This window comes from Chelonoidis abingdonii, chromosome 20, assembly GCF_003597395.2.
Source record: "Chelonoidis abingdonii isolate Lonesome George chromosome 20, CheloAbing_2.0, whole genome shotgun sequence".
NCBI lineage: Eukaryota > Metazoa > Chordata > Testudines > Testudinidae > Chelonoidis > Chelonoidis abingdonii.
The window spans coordinates 8,171,147-8,193,671 of NC_133788.1; the positions used below are offsets into that span (position 1 = coordinate 8,171,147).

The 22,525-nt window shown below is 42.6% G+C and overlaps 1 protein-coding gene across 1 annotated transcript; it reads left to right on the forward strand.

The window, feature by feature from the left end:
* The first annotated feature begins 43 nt into the window (after positions 1 to 43).
* EIF4H (eukaryotic translation initiation factor 4H) lies at positions 44 to 16,208 on the forward strand. The gene is made up of 7 exons (XM_032786959.2): positions 44 to 178; positions 8,900 to 9,084; positions 10,185 to 10,249; positions 10,361 to 10,460; positions 11,180 to 11,245; positions 13,774 to 13,935; positions 14,163 to 16,208. Exons 1-7 carry the CDS (start codon positions 123 to 125, stop codon positions 14,297 to 14,299), a joined length of 771 nt encoding a protein of 256 aa, XP_032642850.1. The 5' UTR covers positions 44 to 122; the 3' UTR covers positions 14,300 to 16,208.
* Positions 16,209 to 22,525: the final 6,317 nt, after the last annotated feature.

The window sequence follows — 22,525 nt, forward strand, 5'->3', positions numbered from 1 at the left end:
GGGCCGGGAATTTGGCGCAGGCAGCGGCGCGGGCAGCCCCGGCGGGGCCCCCTATATAAGTGGCGCGGGGTCCTACGGGCGCGGCCCTGTCACGCTCGCACGGGGAGGAGGCTGAGGCGGCGATGGCGGATTTTGATGCTTATGACGACCGGGCCTACAGCAGCTTCGGCGGAGGCCGGTGGGCGCGGGGGGCCGGGGCTCGGCCCGGCTGGCGGGGCACTCCTGGGGCGCGCGGGGAGACGGATGGCGCTTCCCTTCCTTGGGGCCGGGGTGGGGAAATTTTGGACCCCTCCCCCGGCCAGGGCTGAGGAGCAGCGTTGGGGCTGCGGCTGGTCCTGGTTGGGGGGCGAAATCGCCGGGCGGGCGGCGCGTCCTGGGGGCGTTGGGGGCTGGGTGGAAGGAGGCCCAGGGCGCAGCGAGTTTCTGGGGACAGGCGCTGGGGGGAATTGTCGGGGGGGGGGGTGCGGGAAGAGCTGAAAGGCGTTTAACGGGGGGGAGGAGACGCAACTCTGGGAAGAGCCGGTCCCGCGGCCGCCGAGCGCGGTCGTGGAGCAGGGAGGGGACGGCGGGGCGAGGACTGTGTGCGCAGGGGAGTGGCTGCGCCTCCGGTGGGAGCGGGCTGGGTTGCCGGCAGATGGGTCTGGAAGGAGGGTCTCGTGGGGCCGCCTCAGTTCAGGGACTATGCGGAGGGGGAGGAGCGCTGTGAGGCCTGCGGCGGAGGGAGAGTGGGGCGGCTTTGCGGTATCTCCGCGGGGCGCGGGAGGAGTGGGGAACGCGCACTTGTCACGTGCTGTCGGCTGAGATTTTGGGGCTTCAGGGCTCGGGAGTTGACGCCTGAGTCTGCGAGTCCGTGCGGGGAGAGGGGGGGTTGCTTCACTGAAAGAGTTGAGACTGCAGGGTGACATTTTTGGTAAACCTGTCTCGTGGAGCTGTCCTGCTCCCTGGGAGTGCTTTGTGCTATATTTCCGGATTGTCTCAAAGCCCTTCTGAAGAGTAATAGGGGTTCATAAAATATCAGGGTTGGAAGCGACCTCAGGTGGTCATCTAGTCCAACCCACTGCTCAAAGCAGGACCAATCCTGAGACAGTTTTTTGTCCTAAATACCTAAATGGCCCCCTCAAGGATTGAGCTCATAACCCTTGGTTTACCAGGCCAATGCTCAAACCACTGAGTTGTCCAAGTTTGTATGGAGTAAAGTGGCTATATTGCCTTTAGGATAACATCATAGTCTACTACTGCATGCTACAGGAGGAAGCAGGTGGCATTCCACTGTTATGCAGCTTATACATGTCAGATGGCTTAATTAAAATATATCTTGCTTAGGTTGGGTCACAGATGTGTTTAAAAGGGGTATTCTGATCTTATTTTTTAAAACATGCCTTCACTAAAATATAATACCAGGTAATAAAACACTTTGAAATATCAGATTTACTTTCCACTAGTCACATGTGGTGGTGATGTTGCCCTCCACAGTGAAAATTGGCTAATTAGTTTCAGTTTCTGGTTCCCGTATGTTAGCATATTGTCTGAATAATAAGCAATGCATAGAGTAGTAAGAATAGAAACAGAAAGTCAAAAATATCAGAGGGATAGCTGTAGTAGTCTGGATCTGTAAAAGTAGCAAAGAGTCCTGTGACACCTTATAGACTAACAGACTTTTTGGAGCATGAGCTTTCGTGAGTGAATACCCACTTCGTCAGATGTATTCACCCACAAAAGCTCATGCTCCAAAAAGTTTGTTAGTCTATAAGGTGCCACAGGACTCTTTGCTACTTTTACAGAAAGTCAAAAGAAACCCATGCATTTATTATTTGGAAATATTTGAGAATGTCTAGGTTTGTAAATTAAGCAAGCTAAACTTTGTGCCAGAATGATCAACTGTTCTTGTGTTTCTATGGCAAAAATCTCTTGAAGGGTGTATACAGCATCAGCTTGTTTGCAATTCCAATACAATTGTAATACTTTTTAGCCCATGTTAGGTTAGAAGCGTATTTGACAATGACTTACAACAAATTACGAGTTTTATTTTAGCAAATCTTGCTATTACCAGATAATGATATAACCTTGGTAAACCTTCGAAGGTTCTGTAGAAAACTCATGAAATGAAAATGAAGTTAAAACAACTTCAATGTTCATCTTCCTCAGATGTTTCAAATAGTGTTCAGAAGGCTGAAACATAAGTACACTGGACCCTTGCTAGAATGTGTGTCTATATAGCGCAGATTTGCATACAACACGGTTGCAGCTATAGATTCCAAAGTTAATTACTTGAATTGCAATTCATGTTAATGCTGTCACCACATTAACACTGTATCATGCATAAATCCCAAGTTCTAGCGAGGATCGAATGTATATTAATCAAATAAGCACAAAGTGGGAGGCAAGAAGTTATATGATACCTATAAGAGGAAATCACAGGCTGTGTTAGTATTAACATAGGGCCATGCACTCCTGTGGTTCTCTAGAGACAGGACAAGTTTCTGTCCTTAAAAAAATGCTGAAAATCTAGATTAGATTTAGCAAACGAAGGGACAGCCTGTATCTCTTAACCAAAGGACAGCTTAGTCTGTTTACACAATTTTTCACATGAAGCTGAAATACAAAAACATACCTGGCAAATCAGTAAATAAGTCTTTGGTTGAAGAAATATATTACTTTTTAATTTAATGGAGTCTTGTTCTTGTGCCTGAAACACCGAACTCTCGATTTAGTAAAGTTTTGTTAATGGTTGTGGTACTTTAAAACATTGCATCATCTCTTAAATTGTGCCTAATTCAGAGCTTTTACTAGTTTCCCAATGAAAATGACTGTTTAGTCACTGCTGACTCACGCTTTGACATCATAAATATGATGAGCATACCAGGTTACTGTACTCCTTGCTCCAGTCTTCCTTATATTTTTGTTTTAATAGAAACAAAGGATTAATGGAAATGAAGTTAAATCTTATTCTTTGCAAGTCAAGTTTAAGGCCTGTTTCTTAAATTCAGAAATGATCTCTTCCTTTATTCTACCCATTTTATAAAATAGCATATATAAAATTGTTGTAGAAACTTTGCAAAATCATCATTTGAAACATAATAGCTACTGTATTGATAAGGTATATCCAAAATCATATCTGGTTGACCTGAGGCAGAGGGAGTTCTCAAACTGCAGAAACAGGCGCGGAAGGTATTCTGGGCAGGCTCTGTTTGAATCAATGCCTTACTGTTTTCAATATTTAATGAGAATTGCATGCTGATTTTTTTCAGTATATGTACTTGTGCGGCGGGGGGAGAGCATAAACTATTACAGACAGGAAGGGGGGATGCAATCAAATAGGTTTGAGAACCATTGACTTAAAGAGAGAGCATTTTTCACCGAATACCAAACAGATCTGAAACCTGATTCTGGAGAACAGATTATTAGATGGTAAAATTCTCTCATATAGGGCAAATCTTTCTGACAGTTTACTTTGATCAGTACAGGTAGGCAGCTGGTGTTCTGAGACCACTGCCTCTCCTGGTGACTAGTATTCTTTTACTGTCTTTGTGTTCTGCCCCCTTTCAGTTGCATCCGTCTACTGTTTCTTGTCTTGTACTTAAATTGTAAGTTGTTTTGGGGCAGGATCTTTTTTACTTTGTTCAGAGCCTAGAACAGAGGTGGGCAAACTACAGCCCGCGTGCTACATCCAGTCCGCAGGACGGTCCTGGCTAGCCCCTGGCCCCTCCCCTGCTGTTCTCCTTCCCTCACAGCCTCAGTGCTCTGCACCACCAGGGCTCTGGCCTGCCACTCTTGCTGGGCAGCACAGCTGGCTCCATCTGGGCAGCAAGCTCCTGCTGCTCTGAGCAGCATGGTAAGGGAGTGGGGGGTTGGATAGGGGGCAGGGAGACCTGGGAGGCCATCAGAGGGCAGGGAGCAGGGGGCGGTGGTTCAAGGGGGGTGGGGGACAGGGAATGGGGCAGGGTTGGATAGATGTGGGAGTCCTGGGGGGCCTGTCAGGGGGCAGGAGTGTGGATGGGGTTGCGGCAGTCAGGTGACAGGGAGCAGGGGGGGTTGNATTAAACCAGTAACACCCGGGGACACTGAGTCCCCCTCCCTCTGCATGCAACCCCCTGGAAAACATGAAAAACACAAGAAAATCTCCCACTTCATCACACCCACCACCTTGGTACTTGAGTAAGACACAGAGGCAGTCTAGGGAGTGGGAGGGGGCAGGGCCATACTGGGGGATAGGATGGGACGTTGTGTGGGTGGGGCCATTGGGGCTAGGGATGAAAGGCTTGGGGTGCAGGAGGGTGCTCCAGGCTGGGATCGAGGGGTGGGGGGAGTGGGAGGGGGCAGGGTTCCCTAAACAGCCCTCCATACAGTTTCACAACCCCGATGTGGCCCTTGGGCCAAAATGTTTGCCCACCCCTGGCCGTGAACAGTGGCACTTTAGTCCATGACTGGGAAGTCTAGGTACTACTGCAGTACAGATAAATAAACTTTGTCATGTCACATCATGGCAAGATGGCAATCTCTACAGCTTAGTGCAGGGATCACCAACGGTCGATTCTGGAGCTTCTGCCAGTCTATTGCACTCTCTGGCTGCTAAAAGTCCAGTGGCACAGCAGAGCTAAAGCAGGCTGCCTGCCTGCCCTGGCTCCATGCTGCTCCTGGAAGCAGCTGGCATATCTCTGTGAGCTGCCACTCCCCAACCCCCCAGCACTGACTCCGCAACTCCCATGGGGCGGGAGCTGCGTGGGTGACACTTGCAGGCCCAGGGGGAAGGGGCAGAAGGTCTCTGTGCACTGCCCCTGCAGCTCCAGTGGGGTGCAGTTCCTGGCCAATGGGGGCTGAAGGAGTTGGCACTGGAGGGTGGGAGCAATGCGCAGAGCCACCCAACACCCCCTCCTCTCTGGGGCTGAGAGACAAGCCAGCCACTTCTGGGAGCAGTATGGGGCCAGGGCAGGCAGGGAGCATGCCTTAGCCCTGCTGCACCACCAATGGGGAGCTGTCTGTGGTAAGCACCTCCTGGAAGGAGCCTGCACCCCGCGCACCCTCCTGCACCCCAATCCCCTACTCCAACCCAGAACCCCTCTGCACCCAAACTTCTTCCCAGAGCCCACACCCCTCCTGCACCCTGTCCCAGCCCAGAGCTTGCACCCCTCACTCATTCCTGCACCCCAACCCCTTGCCCCAGGCTCAGCCCAGAGCTCCCTCCCACACTCGAAACCCCTCAGCCCCAGTCTAGAGCCTGCACCCTCTCCCAAACCCCTTTCCCACCCTGGTCAGTGAAAGCGACGGAGGGAGGGTGAGGAAATGCAGTGATCGTGGTTGGGCCTCAGGGAAGGGACGGAGTAGATTCTGGGTTGATCTTAAATTCAAAAAGTGATCTTGTGTGTAAAAAAGTTGGAGACTACTAGTGTAGTGGAAGCAGGTTGTTACAAATTCCTGCAAAGAACACCATGTTTTAATGGTGTTGCCAATTGTAGGTAAATCACTCCTTTCTTTTGTAGCCTACCTCAGTTCATTTGCATAGTTCACTTGTATAGGGTGAAATAGGTAAGTGAGGTGGCAAATAGAACATACATGGTGAAAGTTCAAATACAAGCGTGTAGTTTTTGAACAAATACAAGCATAGCTCTATTACTACCACCTTTAAATAGGGTGGGCAGCAGTGTGCAAACATTTTTATTTATAGAGATGAAATGAAGGTTTAACCTGAAGCTAACTTGGCAACTGAGAGTCAGTGCCAGTTTGACAAGCAGACTACACATGTAGCAGCAGACATCTGGGCAAAGGACAATGTTCGAAAGAATCCAGTAACTTGATGCAGAGGTGGAAAGAATACTGCTGGGACAGTTCCTGTTCATACTTTCTTTTTAAACTGTATTCCTGTTTTAGGAATGGTATAGTAAACAATATTAAAATGCCAAATGCACTTGGAAATCTTGGAGGTGAAAACACCTTTGAAAATTTAACATTTGCTTATTCCCTCTGCCTTTCCCCTCTTTCCCAAACTCAATTCTATTAGCTACAAACATGAGACTGGCCAATATGGTTTGGCTTACCTTTAGTCCTACAGTGAGACTGATCAATATGTAGCCTGTACATTGCTTTCTGGTACAGATCACTAGAGAGAGAAGTCTTGAGCAATCTCCATGCTATTGATTCTTTCCTTCACCTGTTGCTTTCTCCTGCAAGAACTATTGTGTTAATACTGCCTAGAAAACAACAGTTTTGACATTAGGTCATGTTTAGGCCATCATTCTGCAGCCTGAAATGAACCCTATTTATGATCTCATTGAGTGTATTTGGAGGTTGCAGAGTAAGCTTGTAATATTAAATAGCTGTATTATGTTTTTATAGCCTCTGGACAGTGAAATGCAGTTGGCTTGACAAAAAGTTCAGTAGAGCCAAGTTCTTAACAGCTTTGGAGGAAAGTTTGTTTTCTAAGAACCTGATATTAAAATTGTTCTCTTACAGGTAGTTTGAATGGATGTTTCTCCAATCTCCAGTCCTGTGTACATTAAGAAAATTCAGACTGGTTAACTGCACACAGTGCAACCCCCAATGTAGATGAGCTGCACCAGTGCAAAGGGGGATCTTACACTGGTACAGCTTAATCTAGTAACATACTGGAGTTAACAGTCTAAATTTCAGTAGTCTAGAAATGATAGGTAAGGGGCAGTTGAGTTTATCTATTGGTCTAAGGTTGAGATTTTCGAAGGAGCTGAGTACCCAAATCTGTTGACTTTGAATGCCTAAGGAAGTTAGGTGCCTTTGAAAATCACACTCTGAATTAATCTTTTAACTGCTCTATATTAAAGCATAACAGTGGGCCCTGTAAGTCTTGTGTTAGCACTTTGTCCCTGTACTGTCTATAATCAAAGATGGAGTGTCTCCCCTCAGTTTTCACCCATTGTTTGACTTTCCTTGATTACTTAGTATTCCTTTGAGTATTTAATTTTGTTTGACAGCAGCGGGTGCTTGTGATATCACAGGTGCATCTTGTTCTGATGGTTGAAAAATAACCTTAAGAGTTTAAAAAAAAAACAAACCAAAACCAAGACTGTACTGCAAAAACTTAAAGATGCTAAAATGAAGGTGTAAGTGTCAGATGTCCATGTAATAAACACTAATCTGAACCCTTTGGGCATTCTCTGCGGAAGTCAGATAGACTTCCCCTCACCAGTATTAGCTCAAGTTTTTTACATCCATGTGAGGAATGAATTTTGTTATGTGCACCAATATGGAGGTGATGTGGTGTGGATGGGGCAGAGGGGTTTGGCGTGTGGGAGGGAGTTCGGGGGTGGGGGCTGAGGGTTGGGGTGCAGGCTCCAGGGTGGGGTTGTGGATGAGGGGATCAGGGTGCAGGAGGGGGCTGAGGGCTGGAGCAAAGGGTTTGAGTGGGAGGTGCAGCCTATGGGGTGGGGCTGGAGATGAAGGGTTTGGGGTACAGGCTGACCAGGGCTGCGATGGGAGAAGAGGACTCTCCCCAACCCGTCTCTTGTTGCAGAAACTCGGGGCTGGGTGTGTCATAGCTTCCTACTCAGATTTGAACCTTAGCATTCATAAACTGAGAAGCTAGCATGAACCCTCTAAGCTTAATTACCAGCTTAGATCTGATATCGCTGCTGCCAGACAGGAATCAGTGCCTGTCTCACTCTGGTCTCCCCAAAACTTTCCATGGGGAACCCCCAAGACTCAGATGCCCTGAGTCTCACAACAAAGGGAAATAACCCACTTCCCTTCCTGCTCTTTACTTCCTCCCAGATTTTCCCGCCCTGGGTATACTAGGAGATTTCCCTGCTTCAATCCCTTGAAACACAAAACGAGAGGACAATTTACCTTCCCCCTCCTTCTTTTCCCCCCTCCAGTCTTTCCCTGAGAGAGACAGTAATCCTGGCACAGAGATTCCTATCCCCTTGCCATAACTAGAAAAAGAAAAGTCAACAAGTTTTAAAAAAGAAAGCTTTATATAAAAAGAAAAGAAAAAGACAAAAAAAAATAATCTCTGTATCAAAGTGACAATACAGGGCTATTGCTTAAAAGAAAAATATGAATAAACAGCCTTATTCAAAAAGAATATCCAATTTAAAACATTCCAGCAAACTACACACATGTAAATACAAAAAAAACAATAACAGCCTATTGTTTTTTCTACCTTTGTACTTACAACTTTGAAACTGAAGATTAGAAGCTTAAAGATAGAAAGACCCCTCTCATAGCTGAGAGCCAGACAAAAGACACAGACCCAAACATTCCCTCCCTGAGCTTTGAAGAATCCGGTTTCGTGATTGGTCTTCTGGTCAGATGTTTGCTTCCCTTTGTCAACCCTTTACAGGTGAAAGAAACATTAACCCTTAGCTATTTATTTATGACAGGGTGAGAAATGCGTCACAGCAGCAGCTCCGGTGGGCCGGGCCTGGGCTGGGCTGGGGACGGGGCTCCATCCTCTCCTTGGCAGCTCTGGTGGGCCTGGGCCGAGGGAGGGGCGCCTCTCCTGGCCTGCCTGCATGGCCCTCGAGATCCTGCTGCGCAGCCATTCAGCTTACAGGGAACATAGCTCCTTACCCCCTGGAAGTGTTCCCTCCTTTCTGCTTAGTTTTGAAGTATATCATAAGCTTGCACTGTAGTTCTTAAGGTAGATTTCATTCCCCATGGCTATTATTGGTTTGACTTTAACGTATTTGAGCTAACCAGTGTTTCTTGCAATAAAGTGATGACTTTTCGTAAAGCCAGTCTCTCTTGGGAAATTCATATTTAGTATTACCTAACCTTCTGAAAGAAAAAGGAAGGAACTAATTTTTTAAGACCTGGGATCATCTCAATGACTAAAAACTACAAGCCAAAAAACAATTAATGTAACTACTAGTACTTAACCACCCTGGAAGCTGTCCAAGTGTCAGAGTTGTAATTCTGTGTTTCTCATTAGGTCTCGTGGTGGTGCTGGCCCTGGTTCTCGTAAACAGAAAGATCTGCCAACAGAACCCCCTTTCACAGCATATGTGGGAAATCTACCGTTCAACACTGTTCAAGGAGACATAGATGAAATCTTTAAGGATCTCAGTGTAAGGAGTGTACGACTAGTCAGAGACAAAGAAACAGACAAATTTAAAGGTGGGCACTTGTGTGACTTTTTTCCTTACATAGTTATAGATGATTAGTAAAGGGTGGTGAAACTCATTAGGTTTGCACAGATGCTTTATCTTTGAGGGTTCTAATCTGTATTTTTAAAGTAAATCTGACAATCTTCTCATGCATGGTGATGACTTCTGTGGACCTATTGGCATCTGACCTGACTATGAATCGAAGGAACACAAACAGCATTAACCTCTCTCAGGTGGATAACACAGAGAGACTTGAACTTCATTTGCAGAAAACTGAGGTGACATGGTCCAGAATAGTAAATATTTCTGCTCCCCAACACAAGGGACTTAGGAACTTGGATTATTCTCATGGATTTCCCTTACAAGCTTTTTCAGGCCATGCATATTTTTAATAATTTGTGCAAGTGACAGTCTTCTGAGAACAGAACTGAGACTTCTGCAGTATTTAAGCACCGTGAAACCTAGACAGATTTTACTGATCCTTGATCCTTAGATTAACTCAGTTTCTAGCCCCTAGGAAAACTCAAATGGGTTTCAATTCTGGTTACTACAGGAAAAGGATAAACTGCAGAAAGGGGTTGAATTTCATGAGGGCAACCAGCTTAAAAGAAAAGATTCTGGCACCCCTGTTTCACCACTAAGATATTGGCATCTTTCTCCCTCAGCAGCTGCCAGAGTGGGTAGCCTGTGTATAATCTAATGATGTTTGGAGCAGGAAGAATGTTTGTAACTTCAGGAAGGAGAGGATTTCAAAAAACAGAATGGCAAGCAGAATGGTAGTGTTAAGGCGATGTTACTTTGGCATTTAAAATAATCAGGATTTCAGCCCAACAGATGCTGCAGTTAATCTTAGAAAATTTGGAAGCAAGTAATGGTTCACTCCTTGATCTGGTTGAAAACGTTATACTTAACTGTAAAATCTGAGAAATATTAAACTTAATCTATCATGAGAACCTGCAAAATTAAAAGCAAGTAGTCTGACATGTGCATGCCATCTATTAGTTATGTACAGCAGAATTACTCTTCATATCCCTGCTCTTCACCTTTCTAGGTGTTGATGTGTGTTCCCACTGTTGAAGCTCTTTAATTAACTTCTAATTTTTCTTACAGGATTTTGTTACGTAGAATTTGATGAGGTGGAATCACTTAAGGAAGCCTTGACATTTGATGGTGCAGTAAGTATAACTCCGTTGGTTTCTAAATGTAAAGACAAGCAGAATGTTAGAATTCTTTGGCAATCCAGTTTGGCAGATTCTTAGAGGACTCTCGCTTCTTCTTTTCAATAGCTCTTGAATGACCGAACACTCCGAGTGGACATAGCCGAGGGCAGAAAACAAGACAAAGGGGGCTTTGGCTTCAGAAAAGGTGCTGGGCCTGATGACAGAGGTAACTTTTTCTTACTTAGATGGCAGTTTTAAAATGTGTTCACATTTTGGATTATAGCTTTATAATGACCATGTAAGGTGAAAACTACCTGACATCTGAAGAGAAAGCATATGGATAAATTTTCCACTCAGATTAAATGTAAAGTAGAAGGGACTCATACTTTTGTTTAGCCCAGTCATTGCTGCTCCATAGTTGTCTAGAGGAGTAAATAAACTCCATATTTCCTTGAGAGCTGGATGCATTGTTGCTCCTGGCCCAGGAAGTGAAACCACAATCATTAGTCCAGCAGTCTGGTCTTCTATGCTTTTTCATGGTATAAAAGATGAGCAGACTAAATCAATATGAGAAGATATAGGCTCAATATGACATTCATCAAGCATCCTGTGATAAATTTGAGTTCTTATTTCCTTCACCACAGCTTCTCTGAGCTGGATTTCTAAGGGAGAGCATTTTAAACATTTCTGTCTAGTTGATGTTGCATTAGAGAGGCTTTGTCATCAGCCCTTCCTTAATTCACTTGGAAAGTTCTCACTATGGAAACTGTTTCTGTGTATATCTAAGGGGAGTAGGTAGCACTATGACTTGATTAAACTGTACAAAGGTTTTACACCAGATTAATTTGGCAGTTTATGGACTAGAATTCAGATTTTTTTTCCTGTTAATCATTCTCTTGCATAACTTTAGAGCTGACCACAATTGTGACATGGTTTTCTTTCTAGGAATGGGAGGAGGTCCTCGAGAGTCAAGAGGAGGTGGATGGGAACCCAGAGATGATTTCAGTTCTGGTATCTGTATTTATACTCATACTGACAAACTCCTTCATTTCTTATGCTGCCTATGAATTGACATGTCTACTACACGGGTCCCATAACTGCTGATTAAGTATCAGATTTATAGAAGTAATATTTGTAAGCCAATCTCACTTAGGCATCTAAAGTGAGTTAGAACAGAACTTTCCAGATGGAAGGTTTCCATTATCTTTGACAATAGTAAGGACAGGGATGCTAGCAGGATTCACGGAGTAACCTTAGTTCTCGAAAAGATGATAAAATGATGCCTGTGGTTCAGTGTGAATCTGCAAAATAGATGCTTCCTTTAAAAAAAAAAAAACAAAAACTGATGATTAATGTCAGTTGGCGTATTCCCTCATAATCTGTGACAAAAACAAACTAACCAACAGAGTACACATCTGACTAGGAGCAGAAGTAGGTACTTCATGTGCAGAAAATGATCCATTTAACTTTCACAAGATAATTACAAGTTAATATATATTGTTGCTACAGGTGGGAGTATGTTCTCATCTTTTCTTTCAAATACATAGGACAATCATGATTTGTTTCTCCAGAAGAAATTGTCATGTCTGAATGATTAAACGTTGTTTTCCAGAATTTTCTACGTTTTTTTGTAATGTAGTTGTAAGTAGCTTCAGATAACAGCTTGTTGTAAATAGCAGTGACAGTGGATGTATTTTTCATGTTTTGGAAGAGTTGATAACTCTTCATCTAGAAAACCCACCTGCTTGCTAGGATGAGATCATTTATAACCACCTGATAGCTGTTGATGGTCCTCTGTGAAATGGGTTGATGCGTTGGATCCATTTTCTGGTGGGGAGATGTTATGTTGCAAAATGGACAGTTTTCAGTCCCTACTTGAAATTGAATGGACATTGAAACTGCACAACACACTCCTAATAGTATTAGTTCTTCCAGAGTGAAGACGAAGCATGGTATTGTGGGGAATAGGAGAATCTTGTAATGCCACTGCTCATACAGTGTATTCTAGCTAGAGTTCTGATTCCCAGGTCTTAGTCTTGTGCCTTTCACTATTAATTTCCTTTTGAAAGAAATGGAATCTGTTCCAGCCAGTTAGATGTTGAATGGATTCACTGATAAAACCATCAACCCAATCAGAAGGTATCCTATTCATGAAAGTAGTTTACTTTTTAAAAGTTGCACTGCTTGGATAAGCTGATCTGAATGAAATGCACAGCAAGTCTGATATTTAAGCATTTCAAAATGCAGCAGTTAATTTATTACAGTTTAAATGATACTGTTTGCCCAAATACTTACAAGTCATTAAATAACTGCCACTGTAATTAGTTTTTGCAGAACCTTTGTCTCTTGGGGCACTGCATTGGTCTAAAACTTGTCTTCCTTAAACCTTACTACCTCCCCTCTGGTGAAGGGGACGACCTTATCACTGTAATTCAAGAGATTTAATAATAGAGGCAAGATAGCTTTCAAACCCAGGTAACATCTGCAAGATCTCTTAATGTGCTTCCAAATACACCTGGGTATTCTGATAGTTATGAAACACTGCATTGGGAGATCTACTAAACTCTCTAATTCCTGATGAATCTGAGAGAATGCTCCACTGGTAATGTAGCAGAAGTATTTGCTACCACAAAGGTGGTATAGTACAATCTTTTTCTGATGTGATTTCCTCTCCTCCTGTCTCCACCTCCTTCTGGTTCTCTCTGCTGCTCTCTTCTCTTTTGATATAAAAATCACAGGGAGGTACATTGTGCAGGAGCTCAGACTAGATGATCGTAATAGTCCCTTCTGACCTTAAAGTCTATGAAATAGACCAATGAATAAACCTCATTGTTAATGATCCAGTGATGTTTTTCCCCCGATGTTTCTGTATTACACGAGGAAGAGACTGATTATTTAGTTTCTTGAACTTTAGTCTTTTGGAGACATGCAGTCCGTTTCACACTATCAGTAGATTACTGTTGTCTGGCTTCGCTTTCATAGCATTAAAAACTGTATATACTTCTCTGCTCCCTCGTTCCTTTCTTCCTCATAGACTTGTACATACCCCATGCAAAAGCTGCCTCCACTTCTGTGGCTAGCAAGGTCAGGTGCTTCGAAACAGAATTCCTGTATTAGATCTATTCATTGGTGTAATGTTCAGCCATCTTCCCAGATTATAGTGGTTGTGACTTTAACAATACCTTCACTTGCTGGTAAGAACTCATGTCCAGAGCTCAGCTGACATTTTGGTGACCATGGTATATATATCTACATGGGTAAATAGCCTCTGAGTCCAAGAAAACCACATGGTAATGTTACCAGCTCAAGCTGAAGTTTTAGATTTTTTTTCTAAAATGAGTTTTGGCTTCCTTCAGATCCGTGAGGTGATCTTTGATTTTCAGTGACAGATAAATTGTCTCTTACATAAAATCACATTGCAGTATTTGGACTAACGGCAGTGATAGTTTATACAGCGATCAAGTCCGCCAGATTTGTATTGTTAAGTTTGAAGGTATGATAAAAATGTGCTCTCAAAACTCAACATCTTCCTCCTTCAGGCTTCAAAGATGATGATTTCTTGGGAGGCCGGGATAGAGGAACTCGTCCTGGTGGAGATCGTCGAACATGCGCCCCCCCAATGGGGGGTGGTGGGACTGGTCGCTTTAGAGATGGACCTCCCCTTCGTGGGACTTCCATGGACTTCAGAGAGCCAACAGAAGGTGGAAAACTTGTATATTTTGCATGAAGTATCTCCAGTAAAATTAACCTTTAACCTTCACTCCAAATTTAAAACTAGCACCCTTAACAGGCAATATTTTTATTCTTGTCCTGGAAGTAAACTATATTGGTCTGCAAAAGTGATGCATATAATAATACAGCTGAGCATTTCAAAATTGTTCCTCAGCATTTCGTCCCTCTTTAACATCTTTAAATATTCTCTTTCCAGAGGAAAGAGCACAGCGGCCCCGACTTCAGCTCAAACCTCGAACAGTTGCTACTCCCCTCAATCAAGTAGCCAACCCTAACTCTGCTATCTTCGGTGGAGCCAGGCCCCGAGAGGAAACAACAAAAGAGCAGGAATGAGCTTGGGGCTGAGGGAATGGGAGTGGAGGGGCTGGGGGCGGGCAGGAGAATAAGCAAGACAGCACAGAGTGACTAGCTCTGCTGGAACGTCTACCCTGCAGTTACCATTCCTGCCATCTGATGCTTGTCCTCTTTGAAACCCAAAACACGGAGCTTGTGAATGCATGTCAGCTGTTAACAAGTGGTTTTTAGTAGGTTCTTGGCTTTGCTGTATCTAGTGCCTGCTTTGTGCTAAGTTTTCCCTTCTCTGCTTTTCCTTCCATCATCTTTGCAGCACACTGTTTCCAGTAGGTAAATCAGTGGCTGCTTCCACCATTGTGGCATCCTCTCTAGACTAAGGTGCTGCTTCACTTTCTCTTTTCTGAGTTTGTTTTACTTTAGAAGCACAGGTTAGACTTAATTATCCAGTATCATTTTCTTTTGATGTTCTCAGTGCTTCTTTTCTGACCTGCATGTTTTGTTCTGTATTGCTGTGGCTCTAAAGAGGTAAACTGAAGAGTCCCAGCAAAGGGAACAGTATCAGTAAGCTATGCAGCCCTGACCTTGTAGAATTAAGTACCATATGCAGTGGTGAATAAGATTACCATATACAACAGTAGAGCTCCATATAACTAAGAAAACAAATTAGATTGTCCTTTTCAATGGTAAGGAAAAAAAATCTCTTCTGAAAAGATAAAAGTAAAAGAGAAGAAAGATCTCTGTTGAAATATCTGTGTATAGTGTGCAAGGAAATCCTCTGGGCTGACTGTACCTTGTAATTGATTTCACCAAGCCACTGTGGCTGTTGGTCTTTGAACAAATAAAGCACTCATTTCAATAGGCATACTAAATAGGAAGATGCATCTGCCGTTAGGTTTTGCAACGGGCCATCTACTTCTAGCTCCCCAATGGTATAATGCGGCATTCTTTTGAACTTGCAGATTGGTGCTATAAAGCTGTGCCTGTTCTAGCACATTACTGCTGTCTGGCTTTTTCTGCTTACTATTTCTTTAAGTTTTACATGGTTGGTAAATTTTTAAATGAAGTTTCTACAAATAAAGTTGACTATTTTTGTTTTGTTTAAGGAATGTATCATTTGCCACTCTTTTTGCCTTCAGCCCCTCTATATCTTTGCCCATTGGTGTAGAGCTGACAGATTAGTCTCTAAAATGAACAGTATTTAAATTCTTTACCTTCATTTCACTCCATGAATTCTACTTTGTACTGCATAGAGTTTCAGATAATTATCGCCAAACAGATAGGTAGTAATAGCGGCATCTCTTTGGATCTGAATTATTTTGTTATCAGTTTTGATGGAAGAGTGTGGGGAAGGACATTTTGAATAGTTGCAATGTTATAAAAATTTTGAGCTGTAACACTCTTAAAAAATATTAAGTGAAGACTTATCCAGTGCATGAAAATTACTCTTGGGTCCCAAACACAACGGCTGAGAATTTTCAAGTATCAAGCAACAAGCTTACCAGAGTACCTGCAAAAGCCCAAGAGTTTTGGAAGTACCAAATACACTGACAGTGCTGGATTTTTTTCCTTACAGTTACCTTGTTAACATCAGAGTCTGAGCAATTTACAGAACGATCCTTCGTTCCTTTCTTCTGTCTGTCACTTAATCTGCTTCTGAAATAAGAACCATTTGTCTAACACTAATACTTAATTTAAGACAAAGACATGCATTTGTGTGGTTGTATTCCAAACCAATAATAGCCAACGACCTAGTTGCATCGTCAATGTGGAAAAGATTTTAAGAACAAAAATACTCCCATATAAACTCACTTCTACTCAATAAAGTTGACTTTTAAATGTAAAAAAGGAATTCCAAACACTTAACACATTCTGCTTCATAACAGAAAGTAAATTTATGAATATGGTATTTTGTGATGATCTTTTAAATAAAAGAAAACATTAAGTAATATTTAATGCTCATCTTTATTTCTGAGTCTGCTACAGTTTTTTTTAGCCCTCTGCAACATTGCATTAATTCTAAAGTTTTGGTCAGTCCATTTCAAATAGGGAAACTGTCAGATTAGATGTTCATGTAGAATGGGGTGTATCTTACAATAGCAAAGGAACATCTTCAGTGGAGAGATTCTTGTTCAATAAAGCATTGGGAGCATATAAGAATGGCATAAAACTGATCAATTAGTTTGCAAATACAGTAAAAATACTTGTTAAAAAATTAGGATTGTTTTATTCATTCTCTGCCTGGGCTGAATTCCACTGTTGGATTAGGAAGTAAAGGATGTTAGACAGATGCAGAAGTGAAAGCTGCAATTCTTAGTTTGATGTCTCTTGGTTTAATTCATTTTAAATTAGAAGTTGAGTTCTGTCCCTCTTGCAGAGCATTTTATTCAAGTGGAACAAGTTAACAGCCTTAAGTGGACAGATTTCTGGACTGTTCCTAGAATCTATCTTATCTGATAGGACACACAGGTATTCTCACACAGATCAGTACTCCAGTGGGGTCTTTTTTTTCTCTTTGTAGTGAGATAAAAGGTGGCTGGGCAAGACTGGGTGAACTGCTCATAAGCTTAAGGAGCCTTCAGTGTGATGGCTTCCTCATAAAGAAATCTATTCTGTAACTTGACTTTGTTGAAATGAAAAATTTACGTGCCTGTTTTTATGGGTAGTTTGCGTTGTTCTAACCATTGCAATAGGATCTCTTGGAGATGGGTTAAAATACAGAAGCATTTCAAATCCATATCTTCAACAGAAAGTGGGAAACATGAGACTTGGTGTTTTGAGAATCCTAGTAGCAGAACCGAAACCTGCAGTAGGAGTGGAAGTTCTTAGGTGCATGTGAAAACAAGGATTTACTGTACTTTTTCTGCCTTTTTTGTGGGAAATCTGGAAATATTACATAAGCGCATCTAAATTGTACTGAAAAAATATCATTCTATACTGATTTATTTTACACTTCACTTGGGCTTTTTAAACTAAGTGCAGTGTACTAGGTTGAAAGCAACCTGTTTCTCTGAGACTGTAAATAGTCCCTCTTCACCAATGGATCAGCGGCTGCTGTGTTTTTTTTTAATGCATATTTTTGAGACAAGAGTCCTTCAGTGCAACTTGTAGCAGCATTGTACCAATACACGTTAATCTCAGATAAACTTGATACCTGGTTTCTCTGAGTATCCAGGCTTACTATTCCTCTGCTCTGTCATTGAAGTGGCAGGATGAAACCTGTCAGTCACCAGGCAGTGGATTTGGGGTCTTCAACCTAGTGAAATATTTTTCAGAACTGGAAGTAAACGTCAGTGTTGGAAAACTAATATATTGAATGTCTCCTAACTAAATACTATGGGGACATAATTTATTACTGAAACTAAATTTAAATATCTTGCTGTTGGGTTGGATCACAGTGGCAAACCCGAATATCCAGATAAATAAGGTATCAAATGTACCTTCTGATCCAGGCTCACCAGTCCTACTATTGGGGTTTAACAGCATGCATCCCATGGCACGGACTGAGCTTAACTACAAAAGGAGAGACCATCAATTTGTTCTACTGATGTATTACTGAAGTATCACAGCATGCAGTGTCCTATTCAAGGCCACATTTGCCGTTTCCTGGACATCTGGCTTTTAGTGTCTTGCTGGTATTTTAGTGTCCTGGAGATAAAATGCCTTTCATTTCTTAGCTAACTGTAGGTACTGGTGGTGCACAGGGTAGTTTTATGAAGAATATTTATGTATGTTGTTCAGCTAACGTAGAATCAAGTATCATTTTGGAGGTACCTAAAAGCATTCAGTTGGTCTCAGCTTTTGAGATTTTAATTCTGAATATGAAGTATTGATGTTTGTATTTAATTCTTAGAAATTACTTCTGTGTGCTTGGATACCAGATTGCTTTTCACTCTTAAGACAGAGCTAAATTTGTAGTAATCAACCTCTTATCAGCCTGGTGGCTAAATCCGCCCACATTACATGCCATTTACCTTGGATTATAGGGACTCAAAAATCTGTTGTAATCCAGATGACACTGAAAGCATCTGTATCTTTTACCACCTTACACTGGCCTTTCTGGTACTGATAACTGGCTCCACGTGACAAAAGACGTGTTCAGAAGCTTATTTTTAAAGCAAAGTACTTTAATGGGCAGGGGATTACAGCAGAAGCCATCTTGAGCTGGTAAAGGGATTTGAAACAATGTAGAAGTAGACATGGACTGTCACATCAGCAGTAATTTAAAACTTTAACACTAGAAGCTTGACACAGCCTGGTTTATATGTTGTAATGTTGCTATCATGACAATACTTGAGGTTTTTCTAATTGGTCTTGGTGTTCTGTTCCACCATAGTTCTTGTACCTTGCTATAATGGCGTAGAATTGTCCCACCCATAAAGGGCCAGGTACTGCATTTCTGTTGTCTTCCCAAAACTCTTGATTTAAAGAGGAAGTGTAGGGGTTCATAAAGAATGCAGTACTGGTCCCAGGGTTGTAAATGATCATTGTGTAATAAATTGTCAATGGGTGTAAACTAGTGGTCCCCTAACTTTTCAGGGTCATGACCCCTTTACTTCTGTGCAGCCCCCCCAAGTCAGAGTTGGGAGCAGGGCCACAGCTCCAGTGGGGAATCAGGGCTGAGGCTGGGGGTCCTACGTGCACCCCACAATTTGGGGACTTATGGTCCAAACTGTAGACTACTTAAAAAAAAAAAAAAAAAAAGCCAATTTCACACAGCAGTGTATACATAGGTCCATATGTCTAGTGTTGGAGGGATGGATTGACTTTTATGGAGCCAGGTTGACTCACTTTAACACTGCATGCTCAGCTGCAAGTTAAAACTTGTAACATCGGCTTCCCTGGTACTTCTACTCCAAGTAAAACATCTCCATGGGCTTGGAGTCTTAGTTTTAAGCACTGTTAAGAAACATCAGTGCTACTTGGAAACCCACAAGCTCTCATGTAGAACTCTAGGGTCGGTGTTTAATTTTGCTCTCTTTGCCACATATAGTAATATCAAGTTGTTTCTGCCTACCAGTTTTCAGCCAGGTTAGTGTCCAGAGTGGTATCTGAGACTGGATGACTTGTGCACACCTTGCTCCTGAGAGCTGCCTCTTTGTTCTAAATTTAACCAAAATCAGTAAGTACCTCTATAAATTCCTGCAGTTACCTCTCTATTGTAACAAATGTGTAACTTGTATTGCTGTAAACAATCAAATAAAGCATTCTACCCTTGGTAGGATTATGTGTTCCAATTTAGAAATGATTGTCTTGACCATAAAAACTGAATACTAGCATGAGAATACTCCTTGCCAGAAGCATCCTAACATTAAGTAGTGTACAGTAGCCTTTGTAAGTATAAGCTGGAAGGTTAAAATTTTGTGCCAGGATAAACTTTCATGTCAAATTGCTACACAGCTCGTATAAATGACTGCTAGTCTTTATTTTGCACTTAGCTCTTCTTTCCACTGGGTGGTAGCATAGGGTATATCTTCAGCCACAACCTTGCCACTTACAGTTACAGCTGTGGTGAGCTTAGACCTACAGCATTATGGCTGGGGGAAGGGTGGGCTGTTGGAAACATTCACTCTTCCTTAGCTAAGGCCAGTTGTAATTTCTGTTCCATGCTCATTGGGCTAGAGACTTTGATCAGTTATTCCTATTTCTATATGGCATATAAGGGGTGTCAGCGAACCTTCCCAGACAAGGTGGTTGCAGATTAAAATCCTTCACATTTGAATCATTTAGCTCTCCCAGTCATAGAAGGTGAATTTTTCAGTGACCCAAATACAAGTTGGGTGCCTACTTCCGACAAATACCCCTAGAAATCTCCCCCCGTCAATAGTTTCTATGTGGCTTTAGAATACAGAAGTGATGTGAACTGGCACAATGTGTACAGGGTCGCACTGTCCCAAAGGAGCGACCTGTATAAACTTGCCTAGAAAAAACAGACATGGATACATTTTTAAAAGTGTAATGGAGTTGAGGGTGGCATCTGAGGCTGGGTCTGTTGTGTGAGCAAGGGCTGTGCTTCCCAGCTCAAATAGACGTTACTTGCTTTAGCTTTCAGCGAGCTCGCCTGCTAAAACAAGTGTAGCTGTGGTAGGATGGGCCCTGGTGAGCTGCAACCCAGGCTAGTCACCCTGAGAACAAACCCATCTGGATACTGTGGGTACATACTTTGGGCTGCTAGCCCCTACCACTGCTTACCACTGTCCATTCTACTGTGGTTGGCTACCCACTTTTGACTTGAGAGCTAGCGTGAGCAGATCTACATGAGCTGTGAATCGCACCCTCAGTTCCAAGTGTAGATGTAGCCTGAGATTTATTGCAGTTGGTGGCAGCAGGAGCCTCTATCACTGACTTTTAATCAGCACTCCTTTGTACCAGCAGCTCAAATCAGTGGAACACTGGGTGGGTGGGAGTGTGTGAGAGAGAAGGAAAACTGGTCTTGCAGCCTCAAATATCAACAGAATAACCATTTACCAACTTGCTCTCAGGCAGGAGGAAGACTGCCAGCCCTCCCCAAATCTTCTGTCTTGTATTACAAAGACCAGAGTATTTGGCTAGCTTTTCTGCTGCTTTGAGTGGATGCTCTGTCATGATGAGTAGGACTCTTGAATAAGCCAAGGCCTCATCTTTCTTATTCCCTTGTTGCAGCTAGGCTGTCTCTTCATTTCCAGTTGCTTTTAAAGGCACCTGGGTTCTTCACAAGTCAAAGATCAGGTGGCTAGAAGTAGCTAAACACTAGAAGAGTCAGCATCTTGGAACCTGCCAACTGTGCAAACTAGCCTCTTGGGCACAGCTGTCATGTTTGGTAAATAGTCTGCTTTTATACCTGACCCTACTGTTGAAATAATTACTTTTTAAATCAAAGTCAGAAATTAAGGAAGTGGCCCAGTATCTAAAACTAAAAGCAAAGTAGCAAGGGTCTACCTGCAGCACTGGGGGCAATGCATGCCACCTGAATCCAGCAGGTGTCTGTTCCACCATGGCACTTTCTGTTTTACTTCTGGGCAGTGTGGTTGTAACAATGCCATTCCATTGCAGTGGCATTTCAAAGCTATGCTATCCATGTGAAAATGGCCACGTAAGCTGAAAACTAGCAGAGAATGGGGATTCTGGTATAAAGTACACCTATATCATTACCACAGAGGGGTATGCCAACCACCCAAACAAAAAAAAGAAGTCATCTGTAAACCTCCCAAGAAGAATAGGAGAACTATCTGTATGCCTACTGTATCCTTGTCACATACAGTCAAAATGTGAATGGAACCATAAATGGAATTAAACACTTCTGCTTTTAATATTGAAGACACAAAACCAGCCATGATCGTCAGTCTAATTATAGAACATACAGCTATTGTGGTGACTACACTTGTAAAAGAACTTCTTCACTTCCCTCCATGCAGTGTTTACTAGGCCTGTAATAATGGGGACTAGAATAGGTTGTAATTTAAGATTAAATAGCTACGCACAGCTATTATTCTAGCAGACTTTTGAGAAAAATCTCTGGAAAACACCTAATAAACTGATAGCTAAGAGCTCTGATTAAAATCCTTATTTTATTTTGGAAAAAAACTCATTCAAAGTTCTGCCTGCCCTGCTATTACTCAAAACTGCATCCAAAATTATGCACTAGGGTAAATAACCTCATTTAGTATCTCTGACTAGGGATTTCTTAATGCCAACGAGCAGGGTCCACAGGGGTGCATAAGGGTCCCAGGGATCCCTGGATTTGGTACTGAAGTTTTCTGAAATCCTGTGTCTCAATGATCATCCTAACCTTTGCACAAGGTTTGTGTGGGTTATATATAAGGAGATCTGTAGATATATTGGAAATTGTTTTTATGGCCTTGTAGTTAAAGGCAGGTGACCCATAGTGGGCCTGGAGAGTCCCCCAGACAGAGGGTGAGATGCTTTTCTCCCTAGCTGACCATTGTGTGTCTTACAGAGAAGTCTATTAGCGTGGTGAGTCAAATGCTAATGAAGAGATTGTGGCATTTCAGAAGGTATAGGTAAACAGAGGAGGGACTCTGTTTTGTAGAACAAAGGACTGGCCTAATATATCTAAGGGTGCAGAGAGACACCTGGGCATCCTTCTGTGAAGGCAAACTCCCAGGAATCTTTGCCTTATGAAATAGGATATCAGCCATCCTGGTTGAAAAATGCTGTGAGAAGGGCTTCGAGTAAGCAGTATCTTATTAAACAAGAGGGGGCATCTTGTTAGTCCAGTTTAGGCACTAGAATGCATGTTATGATTTGATTTTCTACGTAACACTGTTT

Coding starts and splice junctions, on each gene's coding strand:
- EIF4H (XM_032786959.2), top strand. CDS start 123: ATGGCGGATTTTGATGCTTATGACGACCGGGCCTACAGCAGCTTCGGC. Junction 10,250..10,360: donor CCTTGACATTTGATGGTGCA/GTAAGTATAACT, acceptor TCTTTTCAATAG/CTCTTGAATGACCGAACACT. Junction 13,936..14,162: donor CTTCAGAGAGCCAACAGAAG/GTGGAAAACTTG, acceptor TTCTCTTTCCAG/AGGAAAGAGCACAGCGGCCC.